This window comes from Terrapene carolina, unplaced genomic scaffold (genome assembly GCF_002925995.2).
Source record: "Terrapene carolina triunguis isolate 2854851 unplaced genomic scaffold, T_m_triunguis-2.0 Scaffold211, whole genome shotgun sequence".
Classification (NCBI taxonomy): domain Eukaryota; kingdom Metazoa; phylum Chordata; order Testudines; family Emydidae; genus Terrapene; species Terrapene triunguis.
This window is the reverse complement of record NW_020664562.1, coordinates 37,432,213-37,457,231: the sequence shown is the minus strand read 5'-3', so window position 1 is coordinate 37,457,231 and position 25,019 is coordinate 37,432,213. Positions and strand designations below refer to the sequence as shown.

At 42.8% G+C, this 25,019-nt stretch overlaps 1 protein-coding gene across 2 annotated transcripts in view; it reads left to right on the top strand.

Moving 5' to 3' along the window:
- The window catches only part of LOC112115931 (cAMP-specific 3',5'-cyclic phosphodiesterase 4B), a 395,215-nt gene that overhangs the window by 308,087 nt on the left and 62,109 nt on the right, over positions 1-25,019 (top strand). For both annotated transcript variants that reach the window (XM_024213161.2, XM_024213162.2), the window contains one exon: positions 4,331-4,380. In XM_024213161.2, the coding sequence (XP_024068929.2) occupies positions 4,331-4,380 (50 nt within the window). The remainder of the gene's footprint in view (positions 1-4,330; positions 4,381-25,019) is intronic.

The following is a 25,019-nucleotide window of genomic DNA, read 5'->3' as shown; positions in this document are numbered from 1 at the left end:
CTCTCTTCATCTGAAAACAACGTATTGGCTCTCAGGGAGAGTAGGAATTAAAACCTGAGCTGAGCTGAATGGGATCAGGTGATGGAGCAGCTGGAGCTGATGGCCCTGTGTGTGTGTGTGTGTGTGTGTGTGTGTGTGAAGAGAACAGCCTTGGAACAAAGCAGCCCAGGAGCCACTTCTGCTTTAAGAGGGAGAAGAAGGGATTCAGGAGCGGAGCAGCCCAAACAATATTAACTGTCCGTTCCAGTAGGGAAGTAGGGGGAAGGCAGAAAAGTACTGCTGCTCTTTGGTCAGGCTGGAGCGAGGGCACAGAGTGGCTGAAGATAGAGCAATTCCCAGGAAAGGAGAGACAGAGCCTAGAAAGATATCCCAGTAAGCCTGCAGAGCCTACCTCTTTTTTTTTTTTTTTTTTTTAAGCTTCTGCCTGTTATTTCCAACAGCAACAGCAGAGAGCACCAGTGTGATTCTTCCAGCACAGGGGACTGTTTTTCTCTCCCCATCCTACCTTGAACCGATCCATTATTTAATGCTGCCCCTGGGAAGAGCTTGGTCTTTGAGAGGAGGGGGAAGTCTGTACAGTGAGGAGCCTGAGCTCTGGGACCTGCATTCTAGGCTATCACAGGCTGATCCCAGGCCCTCCTCTCCTTTCCTTTTCCCCTGCCCAGGAGGCAAAGAACAAGCCTTTTCCCAGAGTGCCAGCCTTGAGGAGGAAGAGGAGAAAGCTCCTGGCCTCAAGGAGAGTGGGAGAGAAGAACCCACTGGTTCCTGGTGGGGCAGAATCTCCAGAGAGAGAGGGGCTGGATATAATTGGGGACAGAGGGGAATGCTGAGTGATGGTGAGCAATTGTGAAGGGGCAACTAATGGACTTGAGTGATTTGTGGGACAGTCTGGGGAGCAAGAGGAAGTGATGCTGCACACTAGTGTCTTCAGAAAGAGAGAACCATGCACTGGAAAGTGCTCCTGGGACTGACCTCTGATCCCACCTACTCTCTGCCCCTGACTGAGCTAACTCTTCATCTGTCTGCAATGCTGCCCCTAACTTAGTAACCCTACCTGGCATGATAAACAGAAAAAAAGGTTAACTAGGAGGGGAGGAAGAAATAATATTTATAAACTAGCATTTTAAAAAGATGAGTTATCATTCAGTTTGCCATTCTGGATTTCCCAGCCTTTTATTAGAAGCACAATATGCTGTTTCAGACCAGACCCATTAGTCACATTTGACTAATCTGTAGGACCGACCAATATCATTTTCAGTCATTTATTAAAGAAACTGCTTCTCTATACACACACACACACACACACACACACGAGCTAGAGAGGCAGTTTCATTAGTACATGACTGAAAACGATACATAATATAAGATGAAAATATGTTTACAAGTAAAATCCAGAGTAGTGCGTACAATAAACTTAATTTTAAATCTAAAGTGCTCAGCATGTTCATTTTCATTTTAAGATTTTTTTTTTTCTGATGTGGAGTAGAAAGCATTGGAAACAAGTAAAATGTTCTTTTAACTCCCTTGTCCTGAACATTTTCTATCTTGCTTAGCCTTTTATATTGCCACAGTTATAGTGATCATTTGTTTCTGTGTTCTGCTTTGAAATAGCCACTTCATATGAAGTCACCATTAATATCACTTCTGGGTTAGTCAGGGTTATCGTTGAAAAGTACTATCTGGTAGGTCCTTGGAATTTTGCTCTTGACATTGTCTGTTTTAGGTGACACCTATTAAGTTTCTCTAACATTTTCTGACAAAATGTCCCACTTTCATTTGCATATAACTTTGAAAACTTTAATCTTCCAGAGTAAAATTTTCCATGCTTTGTCTGCCTCGGTGGTATTTTTTTTTTTTTTTTAAGTTTTTAAAGTTTTTAAACAAGCCATTTTCCAGAGGGAGGGTAGTTAAAAATCGATAGTTCTGGTTAGGTTTTAAAAAAAGGTTTCAGATCATTTTTTGAACAGCTGTAGCGTCTCAAAGGTTGGGAGTCGCAATCTGCAGTTTGGCAGGGGTGGTAACCTTGAAGTCCGAGAGGTGTCTTTCCTTGTTCCTGTGAATACAGACTGGTCTGTTATAAACCATGGAAAATCATTATTTGCACAGCTAAAATAGAACGCCTTCGCTTAAAACATTATATATCAAACACTCCAAATTGGTGGCTGTGTGTGTTCACTTCTCAGGACCTGTGTACTTCCTGCATTGTTTCCAAACAACTGCACAAAACGGGACATAGGCAGAATGCATCCAGATCCTTTGTAGTATAAACTTGAATTCTATATCCGGGATGGGTCAGTATTACAGAGCTGTAGGTCTCTTTTTCATCAAACTTAGGTGGTTTGCCTTTCCACCACTAGGTTGTGATAGAGGCCAGGACGAAAATAACATGGAGTTGTGCCGGTTACACGGGGAAGCAGAATTATGATGATTTTGCAGGGATAGTGACTGTCCCCTTAATTAACAGGAATTTACCCCTTTTCAAAGAGGGTTGTGATTTGGGGGCAGATTTTCCAATGAACTCAGGAGTCAGATTTTCAAGTGCTCAGTACCGACAGTTGGGAGCAGATTTTCAAAATAATTCAGCATCCAACATACTCCCCAAAATGCTGAACTCTTCTGAGAGTCTAGTTGCATATTTAAATTCCCCACAGGGGAGCTGAGCTCTTGAAAATCTGACTCTGTTTTGTGGGTGCTGAGCCCTTCTGGAAATTCTGGTTGTAGGAATTAATTTGGTCCCTCCTTGCCTCTGGAGTACTAGGTGACATTGGCTAAAAATGACTCTTTCCATGGGCTTGTCTTCACTACCCGCCCGGATCGGCAGGTGGAAATCGATCTCTTGGGGATCAATTAATCGCGTCTCGTCGGGACACGATAATCGATCCCCAAATCGACGCGCGTACTCCACCAGCCCAGGTAGGAGTAAGCGCCGTTGACGGGGGAGCCGCGGCGGTCGATTTGCCGCCATCCTCACAGCGGGGTAAGTCAGATCAGATACGTCGAATTCAGCTACGCTATTCCCGTAGCTGAATTTGCGTCTCTGAAATCGATCCCCCCCCCCCCGCCCCGTAGTGTAGACGTAGCCCATGTATACTTTGGAAAAAGATCACACCATTTCGCTCTAATGTGAACCTTGCCAGGTCATCTAGCTCTTCGCGACCTCCAGAGTTACCTAGATCTTTTTGACCTGCAGATTGGATTACAGTAAGATGCCCTACTTGGGGAGCTTGAAGCTATAACTGCAGCTGAATGAAGCAGCTCACTTGTGTTTTTAGCTTCAGGGAGCTCACTACACTAGTCTGGGCCAGCTCCAGGCACCAGCCGAGCAAACTCGTGCTTGGGGTGGCGGATTCTACAGGGCGGCATTCCGCCCAATCCTAGGGCGACACGGCCGCTTTTTTTTTTGTTCGCTGATCCGGGTTCGCCGATCCGGCCGCCCTGTAGAGGGTGGCAGCGTGGAGGAGGGGAGCGCCCTGCTGGGAGTGGGCTGCGCGCTTTGTCTGCCCCAGCCGGTGCCAAGTCTGTAGCAAGCCCGGCAGAGCAGCCCGTGTCCTTCCCTCCCTGCCGACTGAAGCGGCGCGGAGCCCTCCCGGCAGGTGGTGCGGCAGTCAGGGCCGCAGGGCGAGCGCCCCGCTGAAGCCCTGGCTGCCCCCCTTCTCTCTCTCCCCCTTTCCCTCCCCCTCCCCCCCGCTATCTGGGGCACGTCTCCAGCGCAGGGAGTCCCCCTGCACCTGCGCTCCGGCCACCCCACGGGTTTTTTTTTTTTTTCTTCCCCCCCCCCCCCCGCCCCCCGCGCTTTTTTTTTTTTTTTTTTTTTTTGCTTGGGGTGGCAAAAAAGCCAGAGCCGGCCCTGACACTAGTGCTCCGAAGACAGCACTGTCTCCTTATTTGCTTCCAGGTGGAGTTTAAGGTGTGGAAAGTAATCTTTAAAGCCATATAAGGCTTGTATTTCCCAAGAGACAGATCTTGATTCAGGAGTTCTGTGCCCCCATTTCTTGGAGAGAACCCGAGTTTTCTGACCTTCAGGGCATTTCTGAGCTAGTGGGATGATTGTGGCAAAGGTAGTGTGGGATGATGGTACTGATCTTTTTGTAGCTAACTGGTGTATGTTCTGTTCATAATTTATGTATGTGTAGCTGGAAGGCATGAGATGTGTGGATTTTTTAAAACTAAAAAGAGAGAGATTCCAAATTCTTCATCAACCACTAATTTCACTTTGCAGTGTTTTGGGATTCTAATGAGCATGAAAGGTATTTCATACCTGAAGAAGAAGGCAAACCACATTGTTTAATGATAATACTGTATAAATGTTTTATTCTTTATTCCTCCACAGGAGGTCTCCAGCAGCGAGTCAGCCACCAGTCTCCAGAGTTAGCCTGCAAGGTATGAATGTGATTTGTAATCACTGGAAAGTTTCAAAGTAAACTGTGTGTCCCGTGTTATATATCATACTGTTAAAACTGTGATCTCTTATTTTATAAGATATCTTGCCTGATTCTCCTCTCTCACTGATATAAATTAGATATACCTAATCAGGCCTATTTTATATATATATATATATATATATATATATAGTCTTGTTCTTATTTTTACCCTTTATGTGCAAGAAGAACATTGTAATTTTGGGCGGCCAGCCACGGCTGCAGAAGGTAATTAATTTGTTATCCTTAGGATTCCCTATTCTATATAGGCCTGGACAGGCCCTATATGACAAAACTTAAACAGGCTCAGACATAGCTATATATTTTACATTTGTTTTAATTTCAGTTTATTTCCATTGGAACTGCATAAGAGCTAAAATCAAAAGTTAAATCCTGAAGACCTTTTTCAGGCAAAATTCCTATTGTCTTCATTAGGATGTTCTGAAATGTTTTAAAAAAATCATTTATTCAGTGACAAAGAGAGAGAGTGCATGCCAGTGGATTGAATTAATTCTTATTAATTAATTCTTATTAATTAATTCACTGGGACCAGATGGTATTCACCCAAGAGTTCTGAAAGAACTCAAATGTGAAATTGTGGAACTATTAACTATGGTTTGTAACCTGTCCTTTAAATCAGCTTCTGTACCCAATGACTGGAAGATAGCTAATGTAACGCCAATATTTAAAAAGGGCTCTAGAGGTGATCCCGGCAATTACAGACTGGTAAGTCTAACGTCAGTACTGGGCAAATTAGTTGAAACAAGAGTAAAGAATAAAATTGTCAGACACATAGAAGAACATAAATTGTTGGGCAAAAGTCAACATGGTTTCTGTAAAGGGAAATCGTGTCTTCCTAATCTATTAGAGTTTTTTGAAGGAGGTCAACAAACATGTGGACAAGGGGGATCCAGTGGACATAGTGTACTTAGATTTCCAGAAAGCCTTTGACAAGGTCCCTCACCAAAGGATCTTATGTAAATTAAGTTGTCATGGGATAAGAGCGAAGATCCTTTCATGGATTGAGAACTGGTTAAAAGACAGCGAACAAAACGTAGAAATAAATGGATAATTTTTCAGAATGGAGAGGGGTAACTAGTGGTGTTCCCCAAGGGTCAGTCCTAGGACCAATCCTATTCAACTTATTCATAAACTGGAGAAAGGGATAAACAGTGAGGTGGCAAAGTTTACAGATGATAGTAAACTGCTCAAGGTAGTTAAGACCAAAGCAGACTGTGAAGAACTTCAAAAAGATCTCACAAAACTAAGTGCTTGGGCAACAAAATGGCAAATGAAATTTAATGTGGATAAATGTAAAGTAATGCACATTGGAAAAAATAACCCCAACTGTACATACAATACGATGGGGGCTAATTTAGCTACAACTAATCAGGAAAGGGATCTTGGAGTCATCGTGGATAGTTCTCTGAAGACGTCCACTCAGTGTGCAGCAGCAGTCAAGAAAGCAAACAGGATGTTAGAAATCATTAAAAAAAGGGATAGAGACTAAGACGGAGAATATCTTATTGCCCTTATATAAATCCATGGTACACCCACATCTTGAATACTGCATCCAGATGTGGTCGTCTCATCTCAAAAAAAGATATACTGGCATTAGAAAAGGTTCAGAGAAGGGCAACTAAAATGATTAGGGGTTTGGAACGGGTCCCGTATGAGAAGAGATTAAAGAGGCTAGGACTTTTCAGCTTGGAAAAGAGGAGACTAAGGGGGGATATGATAGAGGTATATAAAATCATGAGTGGTGTGGAGAAAGCCAATAAGGAAAAGTTATTTACTTGTTCCCATAAAAGAACTAGGGGACAGCAAATGAAATTAATGGGCAGCAGGTTTAAAACAAATAAAAGGAAGTTCTTCACATAGCGCACAGTCAACTTGTGGAACTCCTTGCCTGAGGAGGTTGTGAAGGCTGGGACTATAACAGGGTTTAAAAGAGAACTAGATAAATTAATGGAGGTTAAGTCCATTAATGGCTATTAGCCAGGATGGGTAAGGAATGGTGTCCCTAGCCTCTGTTTGTCAGAGAGTGGAGATGGATGGCAGGAGAGAGATCACTTGATCATTACCTATTAAGTTCACTCCCTCTGGGGCACCTGGCAGTGGCCACTGTTGGTAGACAGGATATTGGGCTGGATGGACCCTTGGTCTGACCCAGTATGACCATTCTTATGTTCTTAAACACATGTAGTTTATTGTCTGAATTACCTCAAAGCAGTGTTCAGACTTAGAGAATATTATAGAAGTTTCATGGACACAATGATTCATGACTGTTGAAGATGGATGCCCCATTTGCTGCTGTTGTAGGTAATTGTTACTGAACGCTGCAACTTCTTGCTACAGAGTAACAGCCCCTACATTAGCAAAAGGTTTCATTTAGCCGTTACTGTCAGGGCTGACCCTAGGCATTTTGCTGCTCTGTGTGTTCACCTCTCTTTCCCCACCCTCCACTAATCCATCTCTTGAATCCCACCCCAAGTTTTATAGGGTTATTTGACATTTTCCCATTAATATTTCTCTGATTGTGGTTTTAGATTCACTTGTTCCCCTTTATGTATGTATGTTTCTTCTTTTTCCCTTTTCCTTCACTCTTTCTTGGTGAATCTTTTCCTCCTTTTTGTCTTCCTGTTTTCCCCTCAGAAAAATTTCCCTTAGTGTATACTTTTCCATCACTGCGATTCCCTCTGTCCATTCCACTTTTCCCAGGTTTTGTTTTTACCAGTCTCTCTGCCTGCCTCTCTCTCTCTTCTTCTCGGTCACTGCCTCCTTTCTTTTTTTCACTTTCCGGACGTTCCTATTATATATCCTAACTGTTCCCCTTCACGTGTACCCTGTCACTCAGACTTGTGCACACATGCTTCTTCCCCCTCAGAGACCAACACAGAAGGGTTCTGGGTTCTCTTTGGTCTTGGAGGGGAATAATATTAAGCCAAGTCTCCAGAAGGAGTGCACCAATCAGGGCTCAGCTGAGCTCACACTGCCAGGGTTAGTCTTACCACACAGAGCAAAGTGAGTCCCAATCAATAGTTCAGCACCTGTTCTACCACAGTCTCTGCTGGGGTTGAGGGCAGGTGGGAGAGGAGTGTGCAGTGGCTGCTTTGTGGCAAAAGAGGAGCAGCAAAGGGAGGCAGAGGGCGAGAACAATCCTTGTGGGTGACAGGAGAGCAACAGAACGTAGGTGAAGAAGCAGAGAGAGGGATCAGCTACTGGGGTGTGGGAGGCAGAAGGAGGAAGCTGCATCTTGAAGGGGATTTGTTTATTTTTGCCAGGTTTGTTTATTGTCTATTTCCCCCCACACACACCCCATGTTGCCAATGGAAGCAGCAGCATGGTGCACCTGTAGGGCAGGGACAGCCCTGTTTGCAGCATATGAAGCTTTATTTCCTACCAATAAACAGATGTGGATGTGAAACTATTCATTCATAAAATTTTATCTTCTCATTTTCAGTAATTATGCGCAAGGAGTGACTGCTAAAGGGTGATTTTCATATTGGGTGCTATTCAGTCGCGGCTGGATTAATAGCTAACATAGTCATTTGATTTTTCCTAAACTGATCCATATTTTGTGATATCAAAATATTTATTATATTGGAGACTCTTCTGGTAGGTTAGTCAAAAAATAACTAACCCCTCTAATGCGAAAGCCTCTAATGCAGTGTTCACATATCATCTTAAACTCCTCATTTGCTCACTGTCATATTCTCAGCATTCAGATAGGATTAAGAGGAACACAATTCACCACTTTTATCTGTAAATTATGATTTTAGTAGGATTTTTGTCTCATATGCCTTATGAAAAAGTCCTGTGCAATTTAATAGAGAATGATAACCTTACCATAGAATTTTTGTATACCACTTAAAGAATTTTACAGCAAGGATATCATTCTCTGTTCAATTCTGTACATACTGTATTTAGAGTAATTTCTATAGACCCCTATTTCTGCATTTACAGAGAAATTATAGGGATTTGCACAGTTGCCAACTCTTGAGATTTTATCATGAGCCTCATGATATTTGGCATTTTGCTGAAAGCCCCAGCACCTTGAATCATGTGATTTTTATGAATCTCTCTGCTCTTTTTTTTTTTAATTTTTTTCTTTTTTTTTCCCTTGGCCTTCGTGGTTCTGGAGAAAAGCATGAAAACATGAACACTAAAAACCTCAAAAACCAGAAGACAAATGAAAAAAGACCCAAAATTTATTATTTTTAAACCTGTCTCATGATTTTTGAATACTTGGGGTTGGTAATACTGATATTACTACATTTATCTTGCATTCAGATAACTTATGCTAGACATAAAAGCATATCTTGGTATTTATCCATGATATGAAGGCGACATGCATTTCATCATCAGTATGTGGATTTATTTTTATCTTAGTATTACAAAACGGCAGTGAAGCAAAATTGTGCCTCATTTTAGTGTTTAGGGCCTGTGGTTGAGCAGTGAGCACCCCCCGGCACATTGGAAAGTTGTCGCCTGTAGCTCCAGCCCCGGAGTCGGTGCCTATACAAGGAGCTGCATATTAACTTCTGAAGAGCCGCATCTGGTTCTGGAGCCACAGGTTGGCCACCCCTGGTTTAGAGAGAGGGGGATTAATCCTTCTCTTAGATGGATCATAGATTAGAATGGCACCCAGAGGGTTTATTGTCCATGTTTCCCATGTAAACTCTGTGGGTTGAATCCTAGCGCTGCTGAAGTCAAGTGGAGTTTTGCCTTTGACTTCAGTGGGGCCAGGATTTCATCCCATATTGCTTAGTGCTTATGCCATAGGTTTTACCAACTTTACCCTAGCTGCCCTCCCCTACAATCAGATAAGTGAAGTGAAGATAGAGTAGAGATTAGGTAAGTAAATTAAATAGTATTTTTAGGGCAGCATTCTTGAGTAGGGAGACTTCATTAGATTTTATTTGGTTTCCATGCAGGTGTAACACCGACAGACTCCGGTTGTTGTCAGGCGGGATCGAACCTGGGACCTCTGGAGCTAAATAAATGAGCCTCTACTGCATGAGCTAAAAGCTATATGGCTGTTAGATCAGGCTGTGTAGCAGACTCATTTTCTCTCTCTCGCTCTCTTGTGTCTCAGTGCCACTAGATAGGACACATCACACTCAGAAGGTGTGTGGGTTACACCAGGACTTTGTACCTCATATAAAGACTTCCAGTCATACATTCTGGTTTTAAGCTATGAGAGACAGAAAGAGTGGACTCATAAAAAATATTAATTTTCATTTTGTTAGTCCCCTTTCCAAAGACATCTGTGCAACTGTTTACATGAATTCGTCCAAGTCAAATAGATCTGACCAGGTACAGAAACTGGTTCTGTAATCTTTCATTGGCTTTTGTGTATTGAAGGACACAGAGTAGTTGGCAAGACTTCTCCCAAATATGCCCCTTCCTATTAATTTCATAACACTACTCCAGTATTATCCAAACTAAATGAAGTTTCAGAGTCTCTCTCTCCCCTCCCTCTGTCCTTCTCTATGACCATCTGATAGTCCCCTTTTCCTCAACTTCTCTATGATCCTCCAGAGCCGCCATTCTTCAGATAAGCCCCAGTTCCTTCCCATCCTGTGACACTCCAGTAGGACACAAATCCCTCATTGCCTCAGGCTCAAACCTCTGATAGATCTGCCCCACCTCCCAATCCGGTGCAACTCTTAACTTTGATGATCCCGTTTCTTAGTTATGCTCTCTGTGTTAAATGCACCCACTAATCAATGCGGCCCAGTGTCCATAGCCATAATACATAATTCAACACCATCTAATCTTTGGCTAAGCAGCTCATCTTTATTATCATTGGACTGGGATTCTGAGGGGCTGCTTATGCTACTTTAGCCACAGTTGATTTTGGTAAATTATGCCCTGGACTTGTAGCCTCCCTGTACCTCATGTGGAAAGTGTAAGGGAATGGCATTGGAGTGGAGAGTGTTGACTAACAAATGCTCACATGCTTTCGTCAGACATATGCCTAACTAAAAGGGGCAGAATAGGGTGTCCATAGTGTCCTTTATCCTACACGAATGTACGAATGTCACATATCCCAAAACCAGCCTGAATTCTGATCTCATTTAACTGCTGCACTGAAAGTGATCAGCAGTTAGTATTCCCACTTTGCTGTCCATACTGTCTGCTTGTCTTTCACCATTCCACTGATGGCTACTATATAGCCCACATCCTACCTGAAGTTTGCATTGATTATTGCCTCACAATACCCACCCATATGCACTATTACATACTGTCAAGTATCGGGGGTAGCCGTGTTAGTCTGTATCTACAAAAACAACAAGGAGCCTGGTGGCACCTTAAAGACTAACAGATTTATTTGGGCATAAGCTTTCGTGGGTAAAAACCTCACTTCTTCAGAAAACTCATGCCCAAATAAATCTGTTAGTCTTTAAGGTGCCACCAGACTCCTTGTTGTTACTGTTACATACTGTAACTCTTTTAACTCTAGGGGGGAAATCTAATGCCCGTTGGATATTAAGTTTCTTTATTTTTCCAGAGTGGTCACACCTTTTGCCTGAAAAGGGCTGTAATTTGAAAGATATGAAAGGGAGAGTTCCCTATCTGAACACTTCTGATGAGGTGCCAGCTGTATTTCTTATGTCTCCTGAAAGTTTCACAGAGGGAAGCTGTAAAGCATTCTGCCTGCATTTAGCCTGTGCTGTATCCTTAGAGATAAAAAATGTAATTTTAAATCAAAATTTGTTTATATATTTAAGGTTAGATGTTTATTATAGATCTGCCATTGTCATACTTCGATTCATGGATTCAGCACCCATCAATTGACGTCAGTAAGAACATCTCACATTCATTTCCTTTTGTCATTAGCAGCGTGATTTATATCCTGTTATGAAAAGTACAAAATACATGGTTTAAAGCAACCTAGTATAAATTAATGAAATTATCCTTGAGCTGTGGATAATTTCAAGGATAACATGCCAGTTGTGGCCAAAAATGGAAGTTTACAGGATTTGGCAATTGTTTAAAATAAAGGACCAAATTCATCCCTGGTGTGTTCCCAGGGAAATGCACCAAGGATGATTTTGGCCTAGTGTGGAATGAATAAACTATAACAAATTATGCAGTTTGTTTTTTGTCTTTGTTTTTCTCTAGACCATGAAAAGCCTGGCCACAGCTTATATACGACAAACCACTAAATGCTGATAGTGATGTCACTGTCAATTTCAAACTTTTCTTAACGTTATAACCACAGTCATAAAAGGAAGAGCAACACATAGTGAACATCCTGTGTTTTGTCTTTGGTATCAGCTTAAGCAAATCGGGCAGATTTTTCCTGTTATTTGGTTATAACTGCAGATTATGGGACCAGATAGATTTTTTTTATGAATTTAAATAAAAAATTTTAAAATTAAACGTGACTGTAGCAGAAACAACAAGAACAACCCCAAAACCCAAATCCATCATTGGCACAGTTATTTCACAATTAGAAATGAGAACAGTTTAAGGCAACAAACCTTCTGTGCAATGCATATTAATACAAGCAGTACCCAATTGCATTTTTTAATTATGTAGAAGCATGTTAATGTGATCTCAACTGCATTCTGTAAATTCACTTGTTTACAATGATCTTATTTCCGATGTTAAAACTACCTAATTTGTTGGTGTGATTTATTACCCAGGTGTGGCAAAATTGCTGCTGCACCACACTGTCTCATCCCCCGCCTCAAGTGTCTGTATGTGGCATGCAACAGCTGTGCCTCAGTTTCCCCATGTGGCCTTTGACCTGTTTCAGCCATTGACATGACCTGGCTCTCCGGACAAACTAGGTAATGGAGTCCAGCGCTATTCAAGATCTCAGACTTAAAGTCAGACAGAAAATAGCAAAACAACTGAATATTCAGCCCACCTGAACTCAGCTCGTAGCCGCCTTCTTTGCAGGCTAGCCCCAGCTTCAAACCATCCTAACACTGACCCAGGTTTGTTGGTTTCACTCCCACCACTTCGGGGTGTCACTCTCTCCCTCTACCCAGGGTTTCAGGTAGACTACAGTCCCTGATTGGCCCCTATCACCAGCTCAGGACTCAGCTTCCCAGGCTTCTCCCAGCCCAAGGGAAAGCTCCCAGGTACCCAATGCCAGGTTTACAATGGCACCAGTGGCACCCTGGAGCCGGGCCCATGCTCAGAAGTGGCTCTGGCCTGCTCCGCTTGCACTGTGCAGAGACCCCACCAGCACGCTGCCTCCTTCCTGCTCATCACTTGCTCCTCTCAGCCTGCCCACCGGCTGACCGAGCACTCCTCTCTGCCTCCTGGCTGAACCCCAGTGCACCTCCGGCTCCGGGCAGTCTCTGCTTCCCACCACCTGTGGGGCTCCGCCTGTCTCCCCAGAGCTGAGCCGCCTGGGAGTGGTGCAGAAGCCTGGCCAGTCTTGGGGAGGGGGGAGAGGGAGGGGTTGGAGAAACAGTGTGGGGGGGCTTGGCTGGGCCCCTCCAGGCAAGTGGGTCCTGAGGGAGGACCTGGCTGATCGCGCCACTCCAGAGGGGCCAGAGCGATTCCTGGCACCGGGACCAGCACTGGCTGTGCTGCTGGCTCAGCCCGGCAGACACAGTCACCTCCCAGCAGGGCTGGTGAGTGCAGCCGGGAGGCAAGGCATGGGGGAGTGGGCCTTCGAGGAGTCTGGGGGGGTGCTGGGTTGTGAGGGGGCAGGGAAGATCTGTGTGTGTTGGGGCACTAGGGAGTGGGGGTTCTGTGTGGGGTGCTGGGCAGTTGTGGTGGGGCTGTGGGCAGGGGGGCACTGGGCAGGGGTCATGATGTGCAGGGCGTTGTGCATTTGTGGGAGGGTTGGGTGGGGGCGCTGGGCATAGTGAGTCCAGGGGAGCTCTGGCCATAGGGAGTCAGGGGGGTGTTGGGCGGGGCGGCTGTGTGGCGTGGCATGGACCCTCCTGGACAGGAAGGGGCAGGCTGGCAGCACGGAGCTGGGCAGGACACTCTGCGTCTGGCAACTGCTGGATTGTGAATAGTGCCCTCGCATTGGGCTGGGCAGAGCGGGACTGCCCCTGCCATGCCATGCCCTTGGCTGGCGCCTCGCTCCAGGGACTGACACACACACCCCGCGCCATGTGCCATTGCCCCCATGGGGGCCCACAAATATATTTGGCGCCGGGCCCACAAAAGGTTAATCTGGCCCTGCGGATACCTCTCACCTGGATCTCTTTCTGTTCCCTCCTCCCGCCCCTCCCTCCCTGCCAGGGTTTGATCACCTGTTTGCCTGACACCACTCCAGGTGCAGCCAGGTAGCTTCTCAGGCCACTTTAACTCTTTCGTCACTGTGTGCGGTTATACCCATCACACCAGGTTATAATGCGTATTTTGGGTTCACTGTTCTTTCCTTCATACACTACAAAGAAAGTAGTGGACAAATCTTCAAAGGTCCAAATGCTCTGTTTCCCTAGTAGGTTGCACCAGGGTAACTGAGAAGAAAATTGTCCCACATGGATTGAGTAAGGGGTTTTGTCCCTCATCACTTTCATTCAGAGCGCAGTGGTGTGGGTCTTAAAAATCAGCAGGGAGATGAAAAGTTGCCAGCTTTTCTAAGTACAGAAGCAGATATGGGGAAGGAGTAAAACTTTTTAGAGGCATTTAAATGTGAGAAATATATCTGTTCACTTAACAATAAACTGACAGGTGATTTTGGATATTACCACATAGTGTCCACTAAGGACTAGATTGTGCCCTACTCCTGCATGGATGAGCAGGGGGAAGATGCAAGGACTTCACCCCTTAGATCCCTTGTGTTTGGATCAGATGCAACCCTGGTCTCCATTCTCAAGGGAATAGGAGTTACGATTTTTATATACATATATACTGCTGTAGTGCCCCGAGGCTCGGCTAGGCTCCCTGCTAGCCACCAAGGGATGCACACCATCACAAAGGGGCAGGGAGAAGGCAGGGCCGTGGCTAGATGCACAGGGGGAGCACTACTCTAACCTAAAGGTGTTATCGTTGTCCCACCTCTTATTCTCCTTTATCTTCATCCTCTAGCTCCTTTCCCTCAGCCTTCAAGCATTCTGTTGTTTTCCTTATATTCCAGCTTCAAGCCCCTTCCATGTGCTGTGTATTCAATTTACCTCAACTTCCTCTTTTGTTCTTCTCCAGTTCATTTCTCTCTCTCTCTCTCTCTCTCTCTTTCTCATATAAAGGACGACTAAGCTCACTAAGGTCCCTAATGATCGCTCCTTCCATGCAAAGAGACGAGCCTTTCCACGGCCCTAACTTTTCTGAGCTATCTTGGACACAATGAATGATTGCCGTCTTCATTAGTGCCTCTCCTTTCTAGGCTGCCATGACTGTGTTCTTCTGGTTCTTCTCCTACCCTGTTGGACTCCAACTTATTAAATCTTGATCACTGACTGGTGATCTGTCACCGCCTCCTTTCGAGCCTCACACCTCTTCCATATCCATCCATCTTTCTTTTCCACCACTGACTGTTTCCCCACTGTTCACATCACTTCATTCGTTTCCACATTAAACTTAAGCTCCTTGTTCTCCCTTCACAGCTTGGCACTGCTCCGCCCTCACCTATATCTTTGTTCTTGTTTCCGTCTCAGATCCTCTGTTCCTCTCAGTGCTTTCTCATAATTACTCCCTTTGTGTCCTATTCCCACTCTGCTTCATGCTCTTTTTCACGCCACACCCTACACTTGGAACAGCCTTCCTCTTCTTCCTGCAAGTCCCTTCATAATATCTGTGTTTTTCACTTAGCTTTCCACTATCCAGTTCCTCTCCAAAACTCCCGGATCTGAATTTTCTGCCAGATTTTTGTATCATTCATGTTGTATTTACCTGAATTAGTGTAAGCTCCTCATGGCAGGGACCTGACATCTTATATGTGTGTAAAGGATGGTGTATATCTATGGAACATCATAAATAATAAATAAGGAGTCTGTTGTTCCTGATGGTGGGAGAAGTCTCTTGTGTCAGTAACAGTGAAGCTGTAAAAGAGGAAGCCGCCCCTAGATAAGCAGTAGGGTAAGGGTATTATGTTTGACCTGTAAGATCAATGCCCCAGCAAATAATCTGAGCAATTTTTGCATGATGGACTATTTTATAGAATCGGATGCATCCAAAGAAGTGAGGTTTTACCCACGAAAGCTTATGCCCAAATAAATCTGTTAGTCTTTAAGGTGCCACCAGACTCCTTGTTGTTTTTGTAGATACACACTAACACAGCTACCCTCTGATATTTTATAGAATATTGCTTTAAAAATGTCCAACATGGCTATCAGGATCACAGCATAATACTAAGGGTCAAACAATGTTGTGTATCTCCTGGGGCTAGAAGAGGTTTGCACAAACTTTTCCCAACAGCAAGCAACCTAGTACCCCCTAGGTGTTTACAACTCTGAATAATTATGGTATTTCCAAACAATTAATTATATACCTAGCAATATAATACACTTGACAGTTATGCTTTGCAACATTAGCCTTCAGGGGCTGTAGCATTGTGTGATATGTCACACACAGGCTTTTCAAGTCTCATAAGATTAAAGTGGTGTTAAAATTCCACTCTTGGGGATGGGAGGGAAAGATTGGTATTTTTCCTTGCCTGTTCCCTTGACTCGGTTTTCCTGAACATCTGCACGTTTGTCTGCACTTCTCACATGCCTTTACATGAACATAAAACTTGTAATATTTCATTTTTGACGTGGGTGTAAAATGTACCCAGACTAATGCATGAACATTTAAATAGAAAGTAAATGAATGACGAGCTAATTCTTAAACTTGCACTGAAGAGAGTCCATCTATCTATAGGTGTTATTAATAACTATGGATCAGAGTAAGCTCCTAGTTACACACCGTCGTAAATCTGGAATTGTTCATTTGAAGCCAGTACTGTTCCTCCAGATTTACACTGGTGTGAGAACAGAATCTGGCTATGTGCACAATAAAACATTTGGTGTGAAATTCTGCAGTCCTGATTCGGTCTCCAGTGAGTGCTGCCTCAATAAAGACTGCAAGATGTGGCCTTTTGGCTTTAAAACAGAGCATTCAAGTCCAGCAAATACAATACATTGTAATTCTAACCAATATTTGCACAGGGCTAGTATCTCTATTGCACCAAATATCTAAGTAATGTGCTCTTAAAAAAGTAACTAATTATGAATAATGAAATCAGCCTTGCTACAAGGATAATGGATTTTGTGTCCCACTAGAGGTCCCTTCAAACCTGAATAATTCTTTCAAAATAATACAGTGGTTTTTAAATTAGATTCTAATTTTGATTAGATTTTACACATGATTAAATTTTACACATGGTAAAAATTTTAAAGTTTTGTAGAAAGGAGCCACTTATAAGCAAACGTTCAATTTTGCATCAGAAATTCAACAGAGAGAATTTTACAGGTGTGAAATTGGGTAAAGTCTAAACTCTTGAAACAGTAAAATAGTTCTGATATTGCCAGAAATTAAACATTTGTTCAACTTTAAACTTTAAAAGTTATCTGCATGGAAAAAGAAAATAATTGACTAACATTCAAAAGATACTGCTAACATTTTTGTTTTCATTTCCTGTTCTTCAAGTGTAGTCCGTTCCCAGAAAGAATCCATTTCACATGTTTCATACACCCTAGAAACACACCTCCCCCTGAAAGTTGGAATCATGCATCTTAGTAAGTATTTCAGTTATGCTATTGACGTCAATGCAGTCATTAAATAGATTGCTGGCCCTCCCATCAGTAAACCTGTGCCAAGAACCTAGAGGCAGACACGTTTTAAAAGAAGAACATCAGGTTTTCTTTTAGCAGTTAGGAAGAATAAGGGGAAAGTTTCTCTTAAAGGTTTCCATGCTTCACCGTACTTTTTCTCTCTTTTTTTAAAACTTCATTTACTTATTTTCTGCTAAGATAAGCTGCTGCATTTACTAAGATATGGTTGTTCTGTTACTATGTACATAAACAAACTCTAAATGAGACCAAAGAGTAGTTTCTTGTGATGAACTCCAGTTGAAAAATGACACCCATGTTACGTCTCACAGTTAGATTTATTTCTATATCGAGTAACATAAGATATTCAGGCAAACCTTTTTAGCCTTTGACTCCAGAAGTTCTTCAAGGATTGATTTCATGACATCTATTTCAAAAAATAGCCTTCATTTCTCTTCTCACTGGCTCTGTAGATATATAAACTAATCATGATTCCATAGCAACTGATAAAAACTGTTTTCCCCTCAGCCACACCTGTGGGGTGTTATATTAGACATTTGACACGTGTTCCTCCCATCATGCAGTCTGTCATTCCATCAAGTCCGACTGCCATCTATGGCAGTTGGGCAGCTATCAGTGATGTCAGAGGGACTCCCTGAGCATAGTCAAGGAATCATTCTGTAATTCTAATGCAGGGTGGGCTCTTCCCAGTCTGACTGACTGATTCATTCATTATCAGAAGCAGGGAGATAAGTACATCCTAGAGCTGACCCCTATCTACTCTAGAGGCATAGTTCCAGGATATACAGCTCTCCTCAACTTTTATCAGGAATAGATCTTACAGTCAGACAAGGACGGTAAGGGGGCTATGAGCTGAAAAATTAGTTCTAGATGGCACCCTCAGACAGATGGAGGAAGTAATCTTCCCTTTGGCAAGATAACCAGGTATGTTACAAACAAAGACACTAATGCATTTTGAAGAGCATCTCAGGAACTGAAGCACCATTTTCTTGATCTTGGCACTTTGTGATCAGCTCCACCCTACTACTTAGCTTAGTGCTGCATCAAGGCAACCTTCAGTTCTAAAAAGGGCTTCCCTTCTTTTGCAGATTTCCCACTGAATCATCCAGCCAGATGAAAGCCAGTGTTTGCAGCTTGCATGGCCTTCTACCGTGTGGGCATGAGAGGGGGGTGTAAGATATTCATAGTGATATACTTTCATGACGTCATCTTTTTTCACTCTGTATTCTTTAAACACACAGGGCCAACACGGAGGTTCTTACACTGTTTTTGTACATCCCTGACTCAAGAAACACTCATTTTGAACTGTATAAAAACTGTATAACGAGCTCCAGGATTTGGATGATAGGGAAAACCCGAGTAATAAAATGTGTGTGTCTTGTGCTGTGCAGGAGAATGGTAACTGCTTTATGGGAGGGAGGGACTTGCACAGTACAGCCATTAAATGTACTTTTTGTGGAATTAGGCCCTTACTGTTCTGACATATATACCTGAATCACAGGGAAAAAAATCTTCTAACTAATAGAGGGACTTACTTTTTAAGATGAGGGAAGCGTCTTATGCATGCCTTAGTGAAGGATGTTGGATCCCTCATTGTCCTATTGGCTTAGCCTCTTTCAGACTCCATGTCACGGTGCTTTTCTAGCTGATGAGAACTGAAATGGACTCCTAACAGAACCTATCAGTTCATTCCTACATCAGACACTAGGGTTCTCCTACCTCCTATGCGATCGAGCTCACTGCTGTAGCAGTGTGTCCCAGCCACAGCTAGCACAGGGAGTAGAAGACTGACTGTGAGTATTAGCAGTGAATCTTTCCCAAGGACATGTGATGCACTAATCCCAGGACCAAAAGCCTGTCCTTAGATTAGGGTGACCAGATGTCCCGATTTTATAGGGACAGTCCCGATTTTTTGGTCTTTTTCTTATATAGGCTCCTATTACCCCCCCACCCCCTGTTCCAATTTTTCACATTTGCTGTCTGGTCACCCTACCTTAGATACTCCTAATGTTAACAATTTTGTCCTCATACATTTATTCCAAATTTAAGCTGTGGTAATGAAGCATTTTAAAATGTATTTAAATCCTACATGGTATTGTGACTGCCTGTCGTGGGTCAAACTGTGCAGTCCTTACTCAGGCAACTTTATTTAAGTTATCAGGGTCAATGGAAGTGTTGTCAGAGGAAGTGCGGTAGGGTTAGACCCAGATGGTGAAATCCTGGCCCCACTGAAATGAGTGGGGGTTTTGCTGTTGCCTTCAATAGGGTCAGGATTTAATCCAGAGTATTTAATTCTTCAAATCAAATGTTTATTGTTCCATAATAACTATTACAAAGATTAAAACAATATTTTTATTAATGCATATGCTAAACAGAGTTAATAGAAAGAGCAAATAGTTGGTCATTTGCTTTTGTTCCCCTTTTTATTCGCCACAATTCCAGCCATTGTAATGACAGCACAAAATCTTTGTCTCTTTCACCAACAGAAATTGGTCCAATAAAAGATATCACCTCACCCACCTTGTCTCAGACATTGTAACATGCATTTTAGTCTCACTGTCCAAGCTCCAAAATAATGAAAAGAGGAATCATATGTTAACTGCCTTCAGTATTCCAGTCATCCAGGAATACTAAGATTTAATTACCACTATCCTCATCTCATGAGATTAAAAGAATTGTATTGCTAAAAATTGAATATGCCATTGTGTTGCTGTTAAAGAAATGTTAAACTTGATAGATAACCATTCATTTTATCTTAACATAGCAAGTTGTGTTTACAAATGACAATTTATCCCTAAGAACTTCACAATTAGGGTACTTTTTTAGTGGTTCATCCATTATAGAAGCTAAGGTTAATTAATTATATTTATAAGAATGTGTATGTGTTAAAATTGTTTCACTGGAAAAATCAATACATTTATAAAATCAAATTTATTAAATAATGTTATTTAAATCATTTAATTTAACAATTAAAAATAATAAAATAAATAATAAAATAATTATTGACATTATTTAATAATAAATATTAAATAAACATTTAGACAATATGTTAAGTGTCTGCTTGTTTGGGGAGGAGCTAATAATAATTTTGGAAAATAAAAAATAGAGCACAAACACTGTGTGTATGTGCCAGGTAGTGATGTTTTTTGAGCATACTATTGTATATATTTCCACTGAGGTTAGTGGCAAATCTCCCATTGTCATCTGCAGTGGGAGCAGGATCTGATCATCTGATGAACATTCATTTATTATTATTATTATTATTATTATTTTATCATTATTAATCATTCATTTATTTGCATTGTGGTTTGTCTAGGAGACCCCATCATAACCCTATTGTGCTAGGTGCTGTGCAGTTATTTATACATTTAAATATAATAATGTTTTTAAAAGCATGTGCTATTATCCTCTAACACAAAATAAATAATACAATAAAATCCCAACAGCAAAAATAATAATTTCAAACAGGAAGTCATCTAGCCACTTACAAACTTTCCTTTGCCTCATCTTCAGCCCTCTCCAATCCCCCCATCAAGCAAATGTCTTTTGCAGTGTACTCAGAAGGACACCAAATTCAGTCTGTTTTAGACCAAGGTGAACAGGGTCCAGAGGCTCAGAGCCATCACAGAGCACACTCTTACCAAACACCCCCTCTCTTTTAATAATGAGTTGGGTCCAGCTTGAGAGTCTATGCTGACCACAGCTGTGGCGGTATGTGACTGTTTTTCAAACAATGTTTAGGAAAGTTTTCACTGTCTTGTCACTGATATCAAAATGCTTTTTAAAAGTCACATTTTATAACTGGCCTATTTTGGTGCTAACTAGTGCACAATTATTTTTGTATGAGGCCAGGCCACTTAGAGTTAGGGTGACCAGATGTCCCAATTTTATAGGGACAGTCCCGATTTTTGGGTCTTTTTCTTATATAGGCTCCTATTACACCCTCCCCCCCCCCACCTCCTGTCCCGATTTTTCACATTTGCTGTCTGGTCTGTCACCCTGCTTAGAGTTGTTCTGGTGGCTGCTCCCTCTGCAAAACTAGTGTAGAAGTCTGTGGTGTTTAAAAACCTTTCAGTGCACTGCTTTCCCCTCCTCCTACTCCCCTCCCACCCCCATCTTTTTTTTAAAGAAGTCTCTTATGAAATGAACTGAAATGGTGATGCCGCAGGGTGTATCTATGGAGCACAGGGCTGGCTCCAGGCACCAGCCCACCAAGCATGTGCTTGGGGCGACGCCTGGAGGGGGGCGGCGCGGCGGGGCGCTCCGGCCCGAGAGCGGGGCCGCGACTGGGCTCGCCGCCCTCCCCCCGGTGCTCTGGCCGCCGGGGAGAGCGGAGAGCCCCGGCTGGGCTCGCCACCCTCCCCCCGGCGCTCCAGCCAGTCGGGGATTGCGGGCCCGCGGCCGGGCTCGGTGCCCTCCCCTGCCGCGCTGGGGGGGGGCCGAGGGGGGGCGGCGGGTGGCTTTTTTGCCTAGGGCGGCAAAAAAGCCAGAGCCGGCCCTGATGGAGCAGGACACTTAAATTAAAATAGCAGTTTTTGTATTATACTGAAATATCTGGGAAGAATGTTGTCTAACCATTTACCCCTCTGGGACTCTTCCAAACCCGAGCTGAGTGTGTCATGAGGCTGAGCCAGTGAGGAGAAATTTCAAATAAATATTCTGAACTTGATGATGCATTATTCATAGATTCATAGATTCTAGGACTGGAAGGGACCTCGAGAGGTCATCAAGTCCAGTCCCCTGCCCGCATGGCAGGACCAAATACTGTCTAGACCATCCCTGATAGACATTTACCTAACCTACTCTTAAATATCTCCAGAGATGGAGATTCCACAACCTCCCTAGGCAATTTATTCCAGTGTTTAACCACCCTGACAGTTAGGAACTTTTTCCTAATGTCCAACCTAGACCTCCCTTGCTGCAGTTTAAGCCCATTGCTTCTTGTTCTATCCTTAGAGGCTAAGGTGAACAAGTTTTTTCCCTCCTCCTTATGACACCCTTTTAGATACCTGAAAACTGCTATCATGTCCCCTCTCAGTCTTCTCTTTTCCAAACTAAACAAACCCAATTCTTTCAGCCTTCCTTCATAGGTCATGTTCTCAAGACCTTTAATCATTCTTGTTGCTCTTCTCTGGACCCTTTCCAATTTCTCCACATCTTTCTTGAAATGCGGTGCCCAAAACTCGACACAATACTCCAGCTGAGGCCTAACCAGAGCAGAGTAGAGCGGAAGAATGACTTCTCATGTCTTGCTCACAACACACCTGTTAATACATCCTAGAATCATGTTTGCTTTTTTTGCAACAGCATCACACTGTTGACTCATATTTAGCTTGTGGTCCACTATAACCCCTAGATCCCTTTCTGCTGTACTCCTTCCTAGACAGTCTCTTCCCATTCTGTATGTGTGAAACTGATTTTTTCTTCCTAAGTGGAGCACTTTGCATTTGTCTTTGTTAAACTTCATCCTGTTTAACTCAGACCATTTCTCCAATTTGTCCAGATCATTTTGAATTATGACCCTGTCCTCCAAAGCAGTTGCAATCCCTCCCAGTTTGGTATCATCCGCAAACTTAATAAGTGTACTTTCTATGCCAATATCTAAGTCGTTAATGAAGATATTGAACAGAGCCGGTCCCAAAACAGACCCCTGTGGAACCCCACTCGTTATGCCTTTCCAGCAGGATTGGGAACCATTAATAACAACTCTCTGAGTACGTTTATCCAGCCAATGATGCACCCACCTTATAGTAGCCCCATCTAAATTGTATTTGCCTAGTTTATCGTTAAGAATATCATGCGAGACCGTATCAAATGCCTTACTAAAGTCTAGGTATACCACATCCACAGCTTCTCCCTTATCCACAAGACTCGTTATCCTATCGAAGAAAGCTATCAGATTGGTTTGACATGATTTGTTCTTTACAAATCCATGCTGGCTGTTCCCTATCACCTTACCACCTTCCAAATGTTTGCAGATGATTTCCTTAATTACTTGCTCCATTATCTTCCCTGGCACAGAAGTTAAACTAACTGGTCTGTAGTTTCCTGGGTTGTTTTTATTTCCCTTTTTATAGATGGGCACTATATTTGCCCTTTTCCAGTCTTCTGGAATCTCTCCCGTCTCCCATGATTTTCCAAAGATAATAGCTAGAGGCTCAGATACCTCCTCTATTAGCTCCTTGAGTATTCTAGGATGCATTTCATCAGGCCCTGGTGACTTGCAGGCATCTAACTTTTCTAAGTGATTTTTAACTTGTTCTTTTTTTTATTTTATCTGCTAAACCTACCCCCTTCCCATTAGCATTCACTAGGTTAGGCATTCCTTCAGACTTCTCGGTGAAGACCGAAACAAAGAAGTCATTAAGCATCTCTGCCATTTCCAAGTTTCCTGTTACTGTTTCTCCCTCTTCACTAAGCAGTGGGCCTACCCTGTCTTTGGTCTTCCTCTTGCTTCTAATGTATTGATAAAAAGTCTTCTTGTTTCCCTTTATTCCCATAGCTAGTTTGAGCTCATTTTGTGCCTTTGCCTTTCTAATCTTGCCCCTGCATTCCTGTGTTGTTTGCCTATATTCATCCTTTGTAATCTGTCCTAGTTTCCATTTTTTATATGACTCCTTTTTAGATCATGCAAGATCTCGTGGTTAAGCCAACATGGTCTTTTGCCACATTTTCTATCTTTCCTAACCAGCGGAATAGCTTGCTTTTGGGCCCTTAATAGTGTCCCTTTGAAAAAACTGCCAACTCTCCTCAGTTGTTTTTCCCCTCAGTCTTGATTCCCATGGGACCTTACCTATCAGCTCTCTGAGCTTACCAAAATCCGCCTTCCTGAAATCCATTGTCTCTATTTTGCTGTTCTCCCTTCTACCCTTCCTTAGAATTGCAAACTCTATGATTTCATGATCACTTTCTCCCAAGCTGCCTTCTACTTTCAAATTCTCAACGAGTTCCTCCCTATTTGTTAAAATCAAGTCTAGAACAGCTTCCCCCCTAGTAGCTTTTTCAACCTTCTGAAATAAAAAGTTGTCTGCAATGCAGTCCAAGAATTTGTTGGATAGTCTGTGCCCCGCTGTGTTATTTTCCCAACATATATCCGGATAGTTGAAGTCCCCCATCACCACCAAATCTTGGGCTTTGGATGATTTTGTTAGTTGTTTAAAAAAAGCCTCATCCACCTCTTCCACCTGGCTAGGTGGCCTGTAGTAGACTCCTAGCATGACATCACCCTTGTTTTTACCCCTTTTAGCCTAACCCACAGACTCTCAACACTTCCATCTCCTATGTCCATCTCTACCTCAGTCCAAGTGTGTACATTTTTAATATATAAGGCAACACCTCCTCCCTTTTTCCCCTGTCTATCCTTCCTGAGCAAGCTGTATCCATCCACACCAATATTCCAATCATGTGTATTATCCCACCAAGTTTCAGTGATGCCAACAATGTCATAGTTGTATTTATTTATTAGCACTTCCAGTTCTTCCTGCTTATTACCCATGCTTCTCGCATTTGTATATAGGCATCTAAGATACTGGTTTGATCTTTCCTCCCAGTTTTGTCTAGCTGACATGCTCCAGAGACTATCAATAATAGAGCATGCTAGTGTTTGACAGTTGTGAAATATTTCCCCCCTTCTCTTCTCAAAAACAGAACTTACAGAGAGAAATCCAGGTACAAGTTTCCAGATCTAACTGGAGCCTTTTGTGTTTCAGCATTATTACTTTATAAAATATGATCTAGTTCCAGATCCAAGTCAAAGGCATATGATCCTGAGGCAGGGCTCCACTCTAATTCAAGCTGTTTGGATGTGATATTTCCATTACTTAAACTCAACAAACTTTTAGCACTCCCTGAGACTCCTATACATAAGCAGCTAGTTAGAGCTAAAGAACTACCAGTCATGCCT